The sequence below is a fragment of the Halyomorpha halys genome, unplaced genomic scaffold (assembly GCF_000696795.3).
Source record: "Halyomorpha halys isolate HHAL.00 unplaced genomic scaffold, Hhal_1.1 Scaffold1186.1, whole genome shotgun sequence".
Taxonomy (NCBI): Eukaryota; Metazoa; Arthropoda; class Insecta; order Hemiptera; family Pentatomidae; genus Halyomorpha; species Halyomorpha halys.
Genome location: NW_027114970.1, coordinates 209,865 through 225,874, shown reverse-complemented (window position 1 = coordinate 225,874; position 16,010 = coordinate 209,865). Strand labels below are relative to the sequence as shown.

At 29.8% G+C, this 16,010-nt stretch overlaps 2 protein-coding genes across 3 annotated transcripts in view; one reads left to right on the top strand and one right to left on the bottom strand.

The window, feature by feature from the left end:
- Positions 1-3,873: 3,873 nt before the first annotated feature.
- Positions 3,874-14,576, top strand: LOC106688727 (BOS complex subunit ncln; the record flags this gene model as incomplete). The annotated part of the gene is given in 9 exon segments (XM_014433313.2): positions 3,874-3,957; positions 4,050-4,259; positions 5,072-5,179; positions 5,276-5,410; positions 6,534-6,683; positions 8,881-9,002; positions 11,738-11,836; positions 11,930-12,008; positions 13,810-14,576. Coding segments are annotated over 9 exon segments (1,050 nt in total), but the record flags the coding sequence as incomplete, so codon positions are not given.
- The window catches only part of LOC106688728 (transmembrane protein 230), a 34,677-nt gene continuing 28,285 nt past the window's right edge, over positions 9,619-16,010 (bottom strand). Inside the window, exons 8-9 of one of the 2 annotated variants that reach the window (XR_010844703.1) lie at positions 10,173-10,444; positions 9,623-10,075 (exon numbers count right to left, since the gene is read on the bottom strand). The gene's annotated coding sequence lies outside the window, so the exon portion shown is untranslated. Of the gene's footprint in view, positions 10,445-16,010 lie in introns of both variants that reach the window. The other variant, XM_067052033.1, reaches the window with a different exon arrangement.

Sequence of the window (16,010 nt, the reverse complement as noted above, 5' to 3'; positions counted from 1 at the left end):
ATGTAATAAGTAATTAATTTAAATAATAAACCATTATGTAATGATGATCATCTCTTTTCAGTGAAATTATATTATTTCTAAAGTTTGAAAAATTTATTTTGAGATAGTATTCTCTTATAGTAAGACACGGTCGCTACACAATGATATATCATTGTTAGCACTTTTTGTAAATGCTATGAACAATATGTATTTCCCCTTTAAAGGGCTTAAAGCTCAAAATGTAATCTTTATATTTACATGTACTATTTAAGTGCAAATTGATCATTTAATTTTCATGAAATATTATTAAAAGGAATAGTTTCAAAATAACAATGGAGATGGTTAAATAAGATAGGTCATAAAAATTGACCAATTTCATTTTCTTGGAAATTTGAATCTAACTGATTGTCATTATTTATGTTTTCAAATCCAATTTAATAAATTAAGAAAGAGGGGTTCTCATTTACTACTGTGACATCTCTTGAACTTTACCTAAAGCACTATAGGTGAGGTTGTCTTTCACTGAAAACTGCTGACCTTCACTAGTGAAAGCATATTTTTCAAATGACCATTCTTTCTAACTGGTGCTAAACACTGTGAGGGAGCTAGACTGTCTGCAACTTTGAGCACTAATTATTTCTCTGTTGTGCTATAGCTCTCCAGTTTCGGATGACTTAGTGTCATCTACCATGCTGTCAGCACAGTATAGCCTAGGTCTGCAGACCTGTCTCAGTTTGTCTAGCATCTTCCTTAGGATTTAGTCCTTAGCCACTCTCACCAGATGGAGTTTAAAATGTGTCATTGTAAAAAGCCATCAGTGTGCTCTCTCCTGACTCCATCATTACAAGTTGCTTTAAAGATTCTAGGAAAGATTTAGTGTTCAAATCTAATGAAAGCCAGTTCCTTAGTTCTAATAAGTGTCCACCATTCTGATCCGTAAGTCAGCATTAAGAGTCTTGTTGGTAGGTACACCTTGATGGTCCTAGATACCTCTTTTCTTGAGGTGGCTCTGGAGTCCATGGCAGCACTTATTTGCAGTCATTATCTGGCAATGGATTAATGTTGTTTCTGGAATTCAGCTGAGTTCTGAGATAGATAAATTCTTCTACTTTCTCAAAGGTATATCGACCAATATAAATAAACTTGTCTATCACCATGACTTTCCTCCACTAATAGGGATCACGTGTATGTACTTTATCTTTGTTTCATGTAGCCTCCCTTTTTAGATCAAGGAAAAAATGAGTGTCCAACAACCCTCCAAATATCCTTCCAATCACATTGATGTCAACTGCAGAGATTAGGATCATAGCTGGTTTGGTTCTCCATGTCGCGCACTCTAGGTTGAAGTTTGATTTGAAAGCAAATCTGGAGTGTTTATACCAAGAATGGCCAACAATTCGATCAAGATCACAAGGCCAATTTTGGTCTATTGTCGATCGCTCGCAATGTCTGTGGTGGAATTTCGTGTACCATGAACTTTAAAGCGATTGTAGAAGGCAAAACTTTCTAGTAATAGTTTCAGACTTATTTCATATGGATCAAAAGTTATTGATTGTCCAAGTTCTTTTTGGCCCTTTAAATAATTATTTTTGTTTTTTATGTAGGTAGACAAGCTGTATTACTGTATTTAAGTGTGATGTGTACTCAGCAAACTATTGATAGATTACCAAAAATTGAGTCATATTATTCTTTCATAACACATTTTCCTGCCCCCTCCAAAAAAAAAGAAAAGAAAAAAGAAGTGGAAGTGAAATATTGAAATCAAATTATCAGCCTTACTGTGCAGCTTTATAAAAGCTTTTGCATATTTACGAACAAATAGTACAACAACTTATACATTGCATTTTAAGTTAGCAAAAATATATCTCGAAAAAGTGTTGGAGAATCGAATTTCTAGGTAACACGTGTACAGAATGCTGCTATCAAAAGTTGGGTCTGGAAATTTATTTCCTTCATGAGCCTATATCTCAAAAACTTGATGAGTGATTTAAAGAATAAAAAGTAGTTTTGAACATATATATTACTTATCCACCCGTACCTCACTGGAATGCACCTGATACTGAAACGCTGTGTATAAACATAGTATGCATTTCACATCCCTTCTTCCTCCTTAGACTAGGGTATGACAAGTCAATCAATTCAGTTAAAATGAAATACTTAACATTAATCCAACAAAATAATTGATTCTCCTATATTTTCTTTTTACAAATTCATCACTATTTTCAAACAATTTAAATGATTCCATACTTTAAGATAACTAGCTCCTGGTATCCTCTGTTTTTTTCTTCCTTTTTGACTATGGTATACTGGTGTATCACTAAATCATCATTTAGCTGTCACGAAATTTGAAGCTTGAGGAGACCTGGAATATGTTGGAAGACCTGTTGCTATTCTGTACTCTACTCCTCTTCTACCCCCGTGCCCCCTTTGGCAATTTTAATTATTTAGCAAATTATTGATCACTTATTGTTATATATTGCATTGTTGAAAATAATTTAGTTAATTAAACCAATTTTTAAGAAATAGGTGAGAAAAGTTAAAATAAATTAGATGATATAGATTTTTTTTCTTTTTAGTGTGAGCCTATTTTAAATTATGAATTGGTCTAAAATTAACTGAGAATTGATAATACCACAATCACCAGGAGAGTTATTCGAAGGTAGATGCCTAAATTTACTGCATTTAGCTTGAGAATGAGCCTCTTAATAGGATTTTACTTTCAATTATCTATCTACAATGTAAAAAAGTGAGTCATATTTTTTCCTTATGTCGGCTGGCTCCATTATAATCATCTCAACTCACCAGTCGTGTATACAAATTTAAAAAATATTTGGAACATCATTTTACTATTATTATTTTCTCATTTCTATGGTTGAGTTTATTGTAAATTATTTATTGGATCCATTTACATGTTAATATCATCATTAGAGTAAGGGAGACTGTTAGTAATGGTATGGATGTCCTGCTGTCTGCTCTCTCTAAGAGGGTCTGTTCACAGTCTTCGCACCCACCCTTGCCAAATGTCAACACCCGCATCTGACAACACTTTGCCAAATGTCTCCTTCATCCCAAGTTTTTAATTTTATAACACCGACTACTGTGGTCTTCAGATGAAATGAAAGAGTCTTATTAATTGTTTCATTAGATTATTCTTCAGGTTTCCCCGGCACTCTGTTTCTTGTTGGTATGCTTTGTTAAAATGACTTATTTTCTGACTGCAATACTTCCTTGGGGTTTTTCTTTTCAAGTTCTAATAACCTAAAAACCTATCAAGATTTTCATAATGTAAGGATATCGTTGATCAACTCACTCTACATTTGTTCTAATACTCATACAAAATAACAGCCTATTAATTTTTAGAATTAGAGTACCTTCCTTTAGTAAATCCTTTATTGTTCATGCTTTGGAATCTTTAACCATTTCTATTAATTGTGGATCCTCCTTTTAAATTGTCTTCCAACACCACTTATTTTTTTCACTTGCTTAGTAATCTGAGACACCAACAGTTTTAACTATATATATGTGTGTTAATAACAATTATTATTTAACAGGTAATTGGCATGTACTTTTCAACTTGTTCAGATCAGTGATGATCATGATTAAAAGAAAAGTATCGAAAAATAAAGATGAAAGTTACACTCCAATTGTCCACACTTTATTACTTGAGCCAAATGCTGCTCACTAAATTAGATAATTTGTATTATGATATTTATTGTCATGTTAACAATTCTAACCATTTCTGTGTACTTCATTTATTCATTAACTGGTTTTTACTTTTCTGTTCTCTGTCAAATACTTTTACTTTTCTTCTTTTTAATGCCTTCTAATTATTTTCAGTATTATCATTTATGGACACATAGATACTTATCTTTAATAATTTGAATTTTGTTGTAGGGGAAATTATCAGGATATGGTATAGAAGATAAATTGCCTACAATTGCCATTGTTGCTCACATAGATAGCTTCGGTGTTGCACCTGTAGGTTTTTATCATTTAATTTTGGATATATAATTTTTTTTAATTAAAAGTTTTTTTCTTTATTGAAGTTCATGTAAGTCGGTTTGTCTTAGGAATTATCATTTGGAGCTGATAGCAATGGATCTGGAATTGTAATGATGTTGGAATTAATTAGAATATTTTCACATCTTTATTCAAATTCTCGTGCACATGCACCTGTTAATATACTTTTTTTCTTATCTGGAGGTGGAAAATTTAATTATCAAGGTAGTAAAAAGTGGCTTGAAGATCACTTGGATACATTAGAGGGTTCTTTACTTCAGGTAAATTGACCTTTTTAAAATTTTAAATTTTGTGAATATTTTTTAAAACTTATTCATAATATAATAATCTATAATATGTTGTTTATTATTCTTGACAAATTAGTTCATTTTCTTTTATCCTGTCAGACTCGTTTTTCTTTGTTGTACACAGGTTGTCAGTGTACATATAGTATTCCTTCAGTGGTCACCATGACATAAACAATTCACTCATCTTTTTTTTTTTTTCAAAATTAACTTATACTAGTTTTTCATGAAGGTGCAATTTTTTTTTTTTTTCATTGCATTACTGATTTGTACAATTCTTTTTATTCCCTAAATGTACTAAGCAAACAAAACAACTGTGTCTATTAAATCTTTTTTATTCCCTATGGATTAGATAATTGGTTTAAATTCAGTTTACTAATATATCAATTTAACAAAAGGCCTTTATGATTTTTGTAAAATTTACAAAATGGCAGATTATAAAAGCTTAAGTTTGTGCCATTATTATAATTAAGGCTTTAAGGTGAGATGTGATTTTGGTATAGACTAAGGTTTTGTTTCAAAATTTCGAAGATGATCATGAGTCCTGGTGATCATCAGTCAAAATGGGCATTAAATTTTTAACTCATAGATGTTAAAATGTGTATTTTGAGGAGTAAGCTTAAAAAACAAAAAAGTAAAATGTAATATTCTAATCTAATAGGTGGGTGAACTATCTTAATTTTTTTTTTTAATTTAGAGTTAAAACCATACAGACTTTATTTATACCCTACTTTTTAGATGTATAATTCATAAAACACAATTCTTTCATTCTTTGTTCTATGTTCTAGGAAGCTATCTATGTTCTTTGTTTGGACACTGTTAGTTCGAATAAAGGATTATTTCTTCATGTATCAAAACCTCCTAAAGAGGGATCTTCCCTTGCGAAATTCTTTCAAGTAAGATACCAGGAATTCATTTGATGGCTTATCCATTTATCATTGTATTTTCAGTTTATCAATCCTAATTTTAAAAACTTAATGAAACCGTTTTAGGGAATTTCTGTCACTAGTGAAATACCTGTTGAAATAGTTCATAAAAAAATTAACTTAGCAGATGAAATGCTTGCTTGGGAACATGAGCGATTCAGTATCCGTCGCTTACCTGCTGCTACTATTTCTGCAATTAAAGTGAGTTTATTTAACATACTAACACATACATATCAGCTGTGCTGATTTGAAGAATAAGTCTGTTATCTTGTTAGTAATATTGAAACCCTAATGTGACAGGTGGGTCTTTCGGACGCAGTTACAATTATTTATCTACTTTTTAAATCAAAGGAATTTGTTACTGTACTTTATTTATTTATCTATATAAAATCTGTATTGCTACTACCAATGAAGAGTCAAGGGTTCAGTATTTGATAAGGAAGAACTTTGACTAAACCAATGGTTGTGCAAGGTAGTGATTTGGTCGGAATCATGCACGACTGCTAGATTTTACCCTAATTAAGGGTGTCCACTTCATGAGGCAGGGTGGACTTCAGAGGGCTCCTGAACCCAGAGGGTTGAATCATGGTTGCAGGAATAGCATAAATAAATATCTGCCGCAGCCGAATTTGAGCCCAGGTTCTTGGAGTTAGTATCACAGTGCCTTACCTCTGAGCTATCCCATTCTATTTTATTTATTTATTTAAAACTGGATTATATTACCTAAAAAATGGTTCAGAACACCAAAATGTAAAACAAATAAATATCGTTTTGGGTCCTTCAAACCCACCTGTCAAACCTAGTGTTAAAATGTAATATTGTTATAAATTCCTTATATTTCAATTAATTATAGTATTATATACTTTTTGTTGTACACTGAGAGCAAAAAAAAAAAAATTTAATTTGTTTAAAATTGTTTTGAGTTATATGTGGATCAATGAATATTTGTTTTACCTAATTTAAATTTCTATCTAATGTATGAAAACTCTCCTAGTTTTATCTATTCTACTACTAGAATATAATTACTGATTCTTAATTATGGTTTATAGTTTATGTATTTGTTTAATTAGTAAGCATGTCTATTTCTCCTGCACTATCTGAATACATTTCGATTTAATCTTAATTTCACTTCGTAAAATTATTTTATGTAAACCTTTTTTATCTTATACTATATAAAAATTATGTAATTAACTTCTTTTAAGGTGTTTTGTTAATGTGGTATTTTTTCACTGTATTTAATATCTTATTATACTTTGATTCATTTATAATTTATATAGATAGTTTATTTTAATTTTCATAAATGTATTTTTTTTTTTTTTTTTAGAGTCATAAAAACCCTGTTAGAGGAACAGTATTCGATACTTATGATAGAATTGATGTATCATCTTTAACGAGAAATATTGAAATTGTAGCTTCTTCTTTAGCCAGGCAGATATATAATATTAGTGGTTCGTCACATTTTTCAGTTCATATGGTAATTTTTTTTTTATATTATTAATCTCATTGAACTATATTATTTATAGTAATATTAGCCTTATAGTATAATTGTTTATATTTTAAAAATATTAGTATTCAGGCGATTATTCTCTGTTCTAAAACTGTATATTTCTTTACTTAATAATGTTTAATTGGTTTTTAAACTCTCTTTTTTTTTTTCCCACTTACCTATATGCAACATATATAGGGGTAATACTGTATTACTATAATACTACAATACGTTCCCTAGTAAGGGAAAATATTGTGTTTACAACAAATTTTTAAATTAAGATTTCAATGGAAATGCACATTTTAACGTCTCTTGAGTCCAAATAACCAGGTCTCCTAAAATAGTCATTTTGTATGTGTGTATGTATGTAAAAAGCCTAGCTCAAAAATGGAAAATAGTTTTAAATTGAAACTATATATTTAAGGTATATTTATGGCTTGAATGTTACATTAACTTATTGGCCAAAATCTATCTAACAGAAGTGCAACTTAATATAATAGCTTCTGAGTTATGTCATTAACTAATTTATAGCAGGAACTTTTTAATATCACTTGAATTTAAAGTCACCTTGCTTGAAAAAAAATAAAAAATGAATTTCCAGTCAGAATGACAAATGAAGCTATTGGAAGCGCATATTGTATAAAGACTTATCTAATAAATAATCTGAAGAGTATGAAGTATGGTTATAAGTATGTATTCACATTTTTATGGAGCAGGTATCGACTAAGCCAAATTTGAGTTTAATCAGATTCCAAGAAATGGAATACTTACCTGATATATGTAGGAAGACACCCTGTAATTTTTTCTTATTTCCGTGTTTTTTTTTTTGGTAGCAACCAATTTTCACCTCACTTTGGGTTAATTATTATTACTTTTCCATTTGTAAATATATAACAATTTGTTGAGCATTAGTAGGTAAGTACATTGGCCTGTAATTGTGGAGCTTGGTCTGTTGCTCCACATACTAATGACCAAAAATGCTGTTGCTTATATTGTAATAACGTTTCTTGGCTCTAGCAGTCCTATTTGCTATCTACCAGTCTATTCTATTCTGCCCTGGCTGTTTATGTTGGTTTCCAAGCAGTCTAAGTCGTCAACCGTTTTGGGAACTTCATCTTTATAGTTCACTTTCACTGCCTCCCCTTATCTCGGGAAAGGGCCCAGAACCTTACTCCTAGAGGCATAGATGAGCATTCCTTGTCTTTATAATTCTTCCTGACTCTCCGAAAAAGCTTGCTGCAGTGTTTCATTTGTATTGCAGATGAGGACATCTTCAACATACAGAACAGACTGGTTGAGCATTGTCCTCAAGTCCCATTTATCGATGGCTGTTGGCTTCAACAAATTTTGTAAAGTTCATCCAAAAGTTGCAGCTTTCATAAAAAAAAAAAAAAATTGATTATTGCTTGAACAATTTTTTTAATTTTTATTAGAATCATTTCTTTGTGTTCTAGGCCATTGGTTTGCATTTTGTAATTATTCATCTTATTAGAACTTAGTAAAAATTTATAAATTAGTATACATTTTTTCGTAATTCCCTCAAAATTCACTTTTCAATGTTTTTGATTATCTCCTATATATTGTAAGAAAACTTACAATCCTAAAAATTATCTTATGGACTGAAATTAAATTGACTTAAAATTGATTGTAAATAGCTTCCTATAGAAAAATGATATAACTTAAACTAATAGATGATCACAAAAATCTTTAACTTTTTGAAGAAAATGGTCATTTGGTAAAGAGCTGTTTCTTAGAAAGTAATGATTGTAAAAAGGTCATTTTGTTCTTAAATTGTAGTACATTTTATAGAGTTCAAAAATAAATAGAACAATGTTTTATTTAAGGTGCATAGTTTTGGAGTTATAATTTAACCACTAAAAAAAGTAACATTTTGCTAGAGTGACCCTCAGTGATCACCTTGAGTTTTGGAATCCCTTCCTTTCAGTCCCACGAATAAGTATTCCCTAGGAATAGCTGTTCAGTGCTACCAGACAAATAGACCAATATAGGTCCCCATTGAGGACAAATTTATTCTGTGACCAATTTTGATTGGGAACAGAACTGTTTTAGGACATTTTTTTATTAGATATCCTATATTTCTCATGTTCTGTGAATAAAAAAAGTAGCTTTGTTTGCTTTGGAAATACAATGAAAAAATTGAATATATTCATTTATTTATTTTCAGGGAACTGAAGAAGAAATGGTCAAAACATGGTTAGAATTCCTTGCGAGTCATTCTCGCTCTTCATCATTATTATTTGAAAAAAACAACCCTTTAATAAAGTCTCTTCAAGATGTGTTTAACAGGTAATTTCATATTTGTCTTCAAATCTGATATACATCTTACAATAATCAACAAATAGACTCGTTCCAAGGAATGGTCACAACATGTTTAAAATGCTTATAATATTTAATGAGAGAGTTCATATTGCTACAGACTATAATGTCGATAAACTATCACTAATTTTCATACAAGCTTATTATATTGCCATATATCGAGTTTAGGTCACTTATTACTATATGTGTGATAAAAATATTTTACTAGGTGGAATTTTTGTGGCGTATTTAGTAATAAGAAATGGTAGGGGAAAAAAAATTGTTTCTACTATTTCTTTGAAAAATGTTAATATGCTTCTGAGTTTCTGAATTACAGGTACCCCATAGCTTAGAACAAGGTAGACAAACCTGCAAACATTTATAGAAGCTAAATGTGCTGTAATTAAAAATTATTGCTTTTTGTTATAATCATTGTCTGCTATGAAATAAATTTAAGTTATTGAATTAATAATTCATTTAATGAATTGTTATTACTACAAAATAGTTTATGCAAATTATGTCCTTTTTATTAGGTATCTTTACAATAAAAAGTCAGAAAAATAACATTAACTTCAATATTAAATCCAATAGAACCGTTTTAAATTTATATTTGTTTTAAATTGAATTTTTGGGGGGAAAAAAAGACTAAACAAAATATTTATTTAATAATTGTGTATTTATTTGTTTTTGGGGCAACTCATACAAATAGAGATTGCCTGTACAATAAATTGTTTACATACATACACAAGTATAATAAAATATACAAACAGAATTATAAATTGAAAATCATTTATGTAAATTAATAATTAACAATATCGGGCACTAAATAATAAGCTGGGCATGTAATTAATATTTCTCACAATTAGATATAACAAAAACAAATTCTGCATACTACCACAGATTGTAGGTCAATTCTAATAATAACAAGTAATCTTTAGACTTAATGGATTTCCTGTTGCCTTCCAATATCTCCCTCAATGTGGTTTTAATACTAACCTGATCATTAAAATAATATTGGGTCAAACATTCCAAAACTCTCCAATAGTTTCCTCAGCTGTGTTATCCTATTGTATTACAAACTTATTACTAACCAGCTGCAGCAACTTTTAAAAACATAGTTTGGCAAACGGAGTAAAATTCATATAGAGTATTTTTATTTACCTGGACAATGTTTGTTTTAAAACATGTTATTCCACAGGAGTGGATGTGACTTCTGATTTTATCATAAAGTATGAGATATTTCATTGTAAAAGCAGTAGTCACTTGTATATTTTCCAATTCATCAATCTGCTTTGAGACCCAGACAGGTATATAAAAGAGGATAGACATTTTAGTTTTCACGCAGGTGCTTAGTACCGCCCCAATGGTTGAGTTGCTTTTAGACACTGTGTCTATTTATCTGTTTCATTGTAAGGTTGAGGAGTTCTGATGTCCTAAAAGTGATACAGATGTAATTATATTCTTGTACTTCTTTAATAATACTCCTATTGAAAATACTATTTTGCCTTTCTTGAGCCATTCCATGTAAGTTTTTGACAGTTTTGCTTTTAAAATATTTACTGTTAAAGATTTTTCTGTACTATATCTATTTAAAATATTTAGTTTTAATTGGTCACTGAGTCTTCAAACAAGACTAGATCATCCACATAAATTATGCTCATAATTTTGTCGTATGTTGATATCCTTATTCCATTTCCCTTCAGTGATTGCTTCTGGATCAATCAAATGATTTTTATATTTCATCTACACGGTTACATTATTGTTTAAGTCCTCTAGCAGTCTGAGGAATTTGCTGCTTATTCCCATTGAAAAATATTACACCAAAGTCTGGAATGCTCTCTGAACCTAACCTTAAATAAAATTTGAAATTTCTTCCGGAAGATGACAACATTTCAAATTTTAGAATATAAAAGAAACATGAAATGAAGCAAGATAATCTACAGGTTTTAGATAATATATGTGATAAACCATGCTGCAAAAAGACTGTATATAAATTGTGCTTTAAAAAGAGCGCAGTGTGGGCAGGATATGAAGCATGCTTTACCCCAATGCTGTACTATAAAAAAATAGTGTGAACTTGCCTATTGATCTCAAAAAATAATGCAACCTTTGGATAAAGCAATCTTTGACCAATAAAATGATCGGTATTTATATTCATTTGCTAACATTTTTTTTATGAGCCTATCTAATCTATGAAAATATTTCACAAATTACCTTTAATTTTACTGAAATCATTAAATTTTTAATTTAAATTGTAATGTTGTGGGTGAACTTCTGAAGGTTATGGAATATTGTTGACTCAAGTTAAAGGTTTTGTTTTAATGAATTGAGTTCAGATCAATAGTCCATTTATATTGGTTATCAAGATTATTGGTATGTATGACTGTTTGTTTTTAAAAATTTAATATCATGTTAGTATTCATAGCAATTCATACCTTATAGTTCGCAGATATGTTAGTTTACTATTTAGACTTGAAACAATTATTTAGGTTTCATTAATAAAACTATGTATCATTAAGATAATATCTTGTTTTAAACAAATGATAATAAATGTTAGCTGAAAGTGTTAAGGTTAGATATTGAGAGCTTTTTTTATAGCTCAGTATTCTAAAAACTTGTTTTCTGAAAACTGGGATATTGACATTTAGCACAGTACTAAAATTAGACATTGATATATACAAATAATAAATTTCTGTATCTTTACTTTATGTATGTATGTTTTACAGATATCTAGAAGATGTAAAACTTTCTGCACAAACCTCTGATAAAAGGGATCCAGAATTTATGTTTTATGATACAACATCAGCTGTTGTAAATATATATAAGTAAGTAATTAAGTTAATGATTGTGATTGTGTAATTTAAGTTATTGATATTACATTAAATTAATTAATTGTGTATGTATATATTTTTTTACAGTGTTAAACCAGCTATATTTGATCTATTTCTCACAGTGATTATATCATTATATCTCTTTCTAGTCTTTGGTGTTATAAAGGTAAGATTTTATATATATGTATATATGTACATATATATTTAAATATATATATCATTATATTAACAATACCACCCTTGTAAAACTCCTGGTTAGCAATCAAGTTTTAAAGTTATGTTCCCAAACCTCAAAAGCCGCCAGAATACCCATCCTCCTATTGTCCTATCTCTGTTACCTATCATGGGAAAAATCCTTGAGAAACTCATCTTGAAACATCTATATCCTATTCTTGATTCCAATCACAGAATCTCAGATCACCCGTTTGGATTCCGAACATCCCACTCCACTATCCAGCAATGCCATCATGTGGTTGATGTCTCGTTTTCATTGGAGAGCAGAATATACTGCTCGGTAGTCTTTCTTGATGTAGAACAGGCTTTTGATCAAGTCTGGCACCCAGGACTGCTATACAATTTCTGTAAATTCCTATCCCCAACATACTTCATCATTATCCATTCTTATCTCTCCGACATATTATTTCAAATAAATCACAACAGCATTTATTCATCCCTATTCCGTCAGTCTGTTGGTGTAACTCAGGGTAGTATCCTTGGTCCTATCCTTTATAGTTTTCACAGCTAACATCCCAACCCATCCTAACACTATCCTCACCACATATGCCGATGACACATGTCTATTGTCAGTGAACAATGATCCTTAAATTGTATCCAAAACCCTCCAATCCCACATCACCACCCTTGAAGAATGGTGCCAAAACTGGAGGATTGAAATTAATTCCAATAAATCCCACTAAATCACATTTACTCTTCGTCGTAAACCCATGACCTCTTGCCCTACAGCATCCTTTAATAATACCCCACTTATTCCTGTCAAATCCGTTACTTAGGACTACATCTGGACAAACGACTGACATGGAATCCCCATACAAGACTAAAAAGACAGGAAACTGCTCGTCGATTCTGACTATTGCAACATTTACCAGACTAACGGTCTAAAATGCCAATCCATTACAAAAGACTGATCTACATGACTATTATAAGGTCTATCTGGACATATGGAGTTGAGCTTTGGGGATCCACTAAACCATCAAATTCCTCTCGAATCCAAACCTTACTGTCCAAAATTCTTAATGCTCCTTACTTTGTTACAAATCAAGTCATCTATCAGGACCTCAATATCCCATATGTTGCCTATTTGGCTAGAACCAGATACCATTCCTTCCATGATAAATTTCCCAACAACTCAAATCCTCTTGTTTCTAACCTGGCTTCTCCTTCATTACCTAATACTGCTCCTTGGCGTCTGAAAAGAAGATGGCCTTGAGATCTCTAGAAATGTTATTGGAGTTCTATCAATGAGTAGATTCTCCACATTTTGTATCATGTCACTATTTCACCTTCAGGAAATTTACTTGTTGTGTATATTTTTATACAGTTGTAAATAAATATAAATAAATTCTGAAAAAAAAAGAAAAGTTATGCTACAGGTCATAATGTTACTAGTCTTCTTAAGCAAAATAATACCATATCTCAAACGGCAACACTCTTCTAAACACTCAAGGGCTAATAATAATAATAATAATTATATATATAATATTATATTATAATATAATAATTAAATTTAAAAAATAGATTCCATCATAAAAGTAACCGAAACATTTAAGAATTTTCTCTGAGGGTATTTTGTCACTGATAATATATTTCAAATTTATTATTTTATAACTAAAAAATCAACAGATTTGGATATAAATTTTCTGGAAATTATATTTTGAATTTTGGTGACTAACATTTATAAGTATTCTATTTCATCTATTTAGTATCTAAAATCTATATTTATTTTACAGAAAATGTATGCAGTCTATATTATTCTTACTCCTTCATCACCATTGAAGAAAGTGAAAAGTTAATGTTGTTATTTTTTTAGGATTTTGTAATTATTATACCAACTAAGAAACCATTACCATTTTTGGACAAGCCTTTTCTTAGTTAAAAGTAAACAAAAAATTAGTTCTAATTTTCAGATAGTAAATCTAGTATCCAGTTTTATATACCTGTATTCATAGGTTTAGATTTTTTATTTATTTATTTAGTATATTCTGTTTATAGATAAGTGATCTTTGTAGGTTTTAATAATAAACCTAGTACATAAAATAAACTAATTTCATTTTGTTGAAGAGATCATTGCTTGTTTCTAAATACAAATGAAAGGTGATTTTGTACGTAGATTTGTATTTTTGAGAAAGGAAAGTTTTGTCCTTGTTCACTAGCAATATTTTTTGTATTTTTGTAAATAACATTTTTATGTTCTACAATGCCTTTTCTAATCTTATATATGCAGTTATTAGTTTGATACATATTAGTCTTCAACTCAATTTTCTTGGATTTAAATTTTTTAGTATCAAGGAAGTACCAACTATATTACTTAAGTATACTGTACATTTTGAAGTCTATTGTATAACAAGTGAAGCAAAATAACAAACAAAACAAGTGAATGTAAAAGAACTAATTTGTTTGTATTAAATTAACTTTTATTATTTATTATAATATTATACAACATTTTTACAATAAACAGTGTTCCTAATTCATGATAAATTTGTCAGGAACTAATTATTGTAAGTACCTCAATAATTTATATTCCCTTTCTCTTTAATACTAAAATGCTGAGTTCACAGAAAATATTTGGAAATTTATAACAGCCTTGACTTCCACTTTGTGCAGAATTAAACATTCTTCTGCCAATCAAAAATATAATCTCATGTTGGCGCACAGTGTCTAATCTACAGGATATCACCATATTCTAACCATGGTAGGGGTCAAGTTTTCATTTCGAGGGACCACAATTAGAAATAAAAGTTGACCCTTCAGGCTGGATTCAAACTGGCACCACTGCAGTTCCAAGGTTGTAAAGACAAATGCCTCAGCTACAGATGGCCCCTGATGTCACCCAAGTATAAAAACTGGCCTCTTTGCTTAATTTCATTGCTCCTTCATATGTTAAACCCTTTCATTGACCACACTCCTACTCTTCCCTCCCTTCACTAACTTCTTAAATTACACCTATGGTCAGCTGACCATGGCTAAAAATGTAGCTACATCCATACCATTAAATTCTTTTAGGTTAGATTATCTGTTTAGTTTTCAGATTGCTTTGTGTACTATAAAATACACATGTGCATGTTTATATATTTATTTTTAATTTTAAAGCCTGAATTTCATATGGAAAGACAATTTTATATTTTTGCCCATGCCTTTATAAGTGTAAAACTGTTGATTAATTCATTTGTGATTATAACATACCATTAATGATTTAATAAGAAAGGTTTTGGTTTGAATAATTAGTTTATTATATTTATTTTTTTAACCTGAATTCCATATGAAAAGACAATTTTCTATTTTTGCTTTTATTGTTTACAAGAGGGGAAGTGATTATTTGTGATTATAATATACCATTAATGATTTAATAAGAAACATTTAGGATTGGATAAATATTAATTCATTATATTTATTTATTTTTCTAACCTGAATTTTATATGAAAAAACAATTTTCTATTTTTACAAATGTAAAATTGTTGATTAACTAATTTGTGATTATAACATACCGCTAATGATTTAATAAAAAGAGTTTTGATTAGGATAATAATAATAAAAGGCTTAGTAAAACTGGATAATACTAATAGTCTTTATGTACATACCTCTCTCCACCAAACTATTAACACCTAAATCTTCAAGATCAGGCCTAATACAATTAGCTTTACTTTGGATTGGATACACAAAGAACCTGTCAATTCTGTTGAACCCCATGGAGCTAAGTCCAATCCACAAATAGGTATAATAAAAATATATTGTTTTTTTTTTCTTATTTCTATTAGATTGTGGAATTAGTTTTTATACAGGATGAAGTGTTTATTAAATAATTGCTGAAGTTGTCGGAATCAATGAATACGCATTTAGTTGTAGTACTAAACTTATTAAATCAATAAAACTATTGAGGTACATACTGTTCACTGTCTACTATAAATAAAATGGTATAACTTATACATTAAAT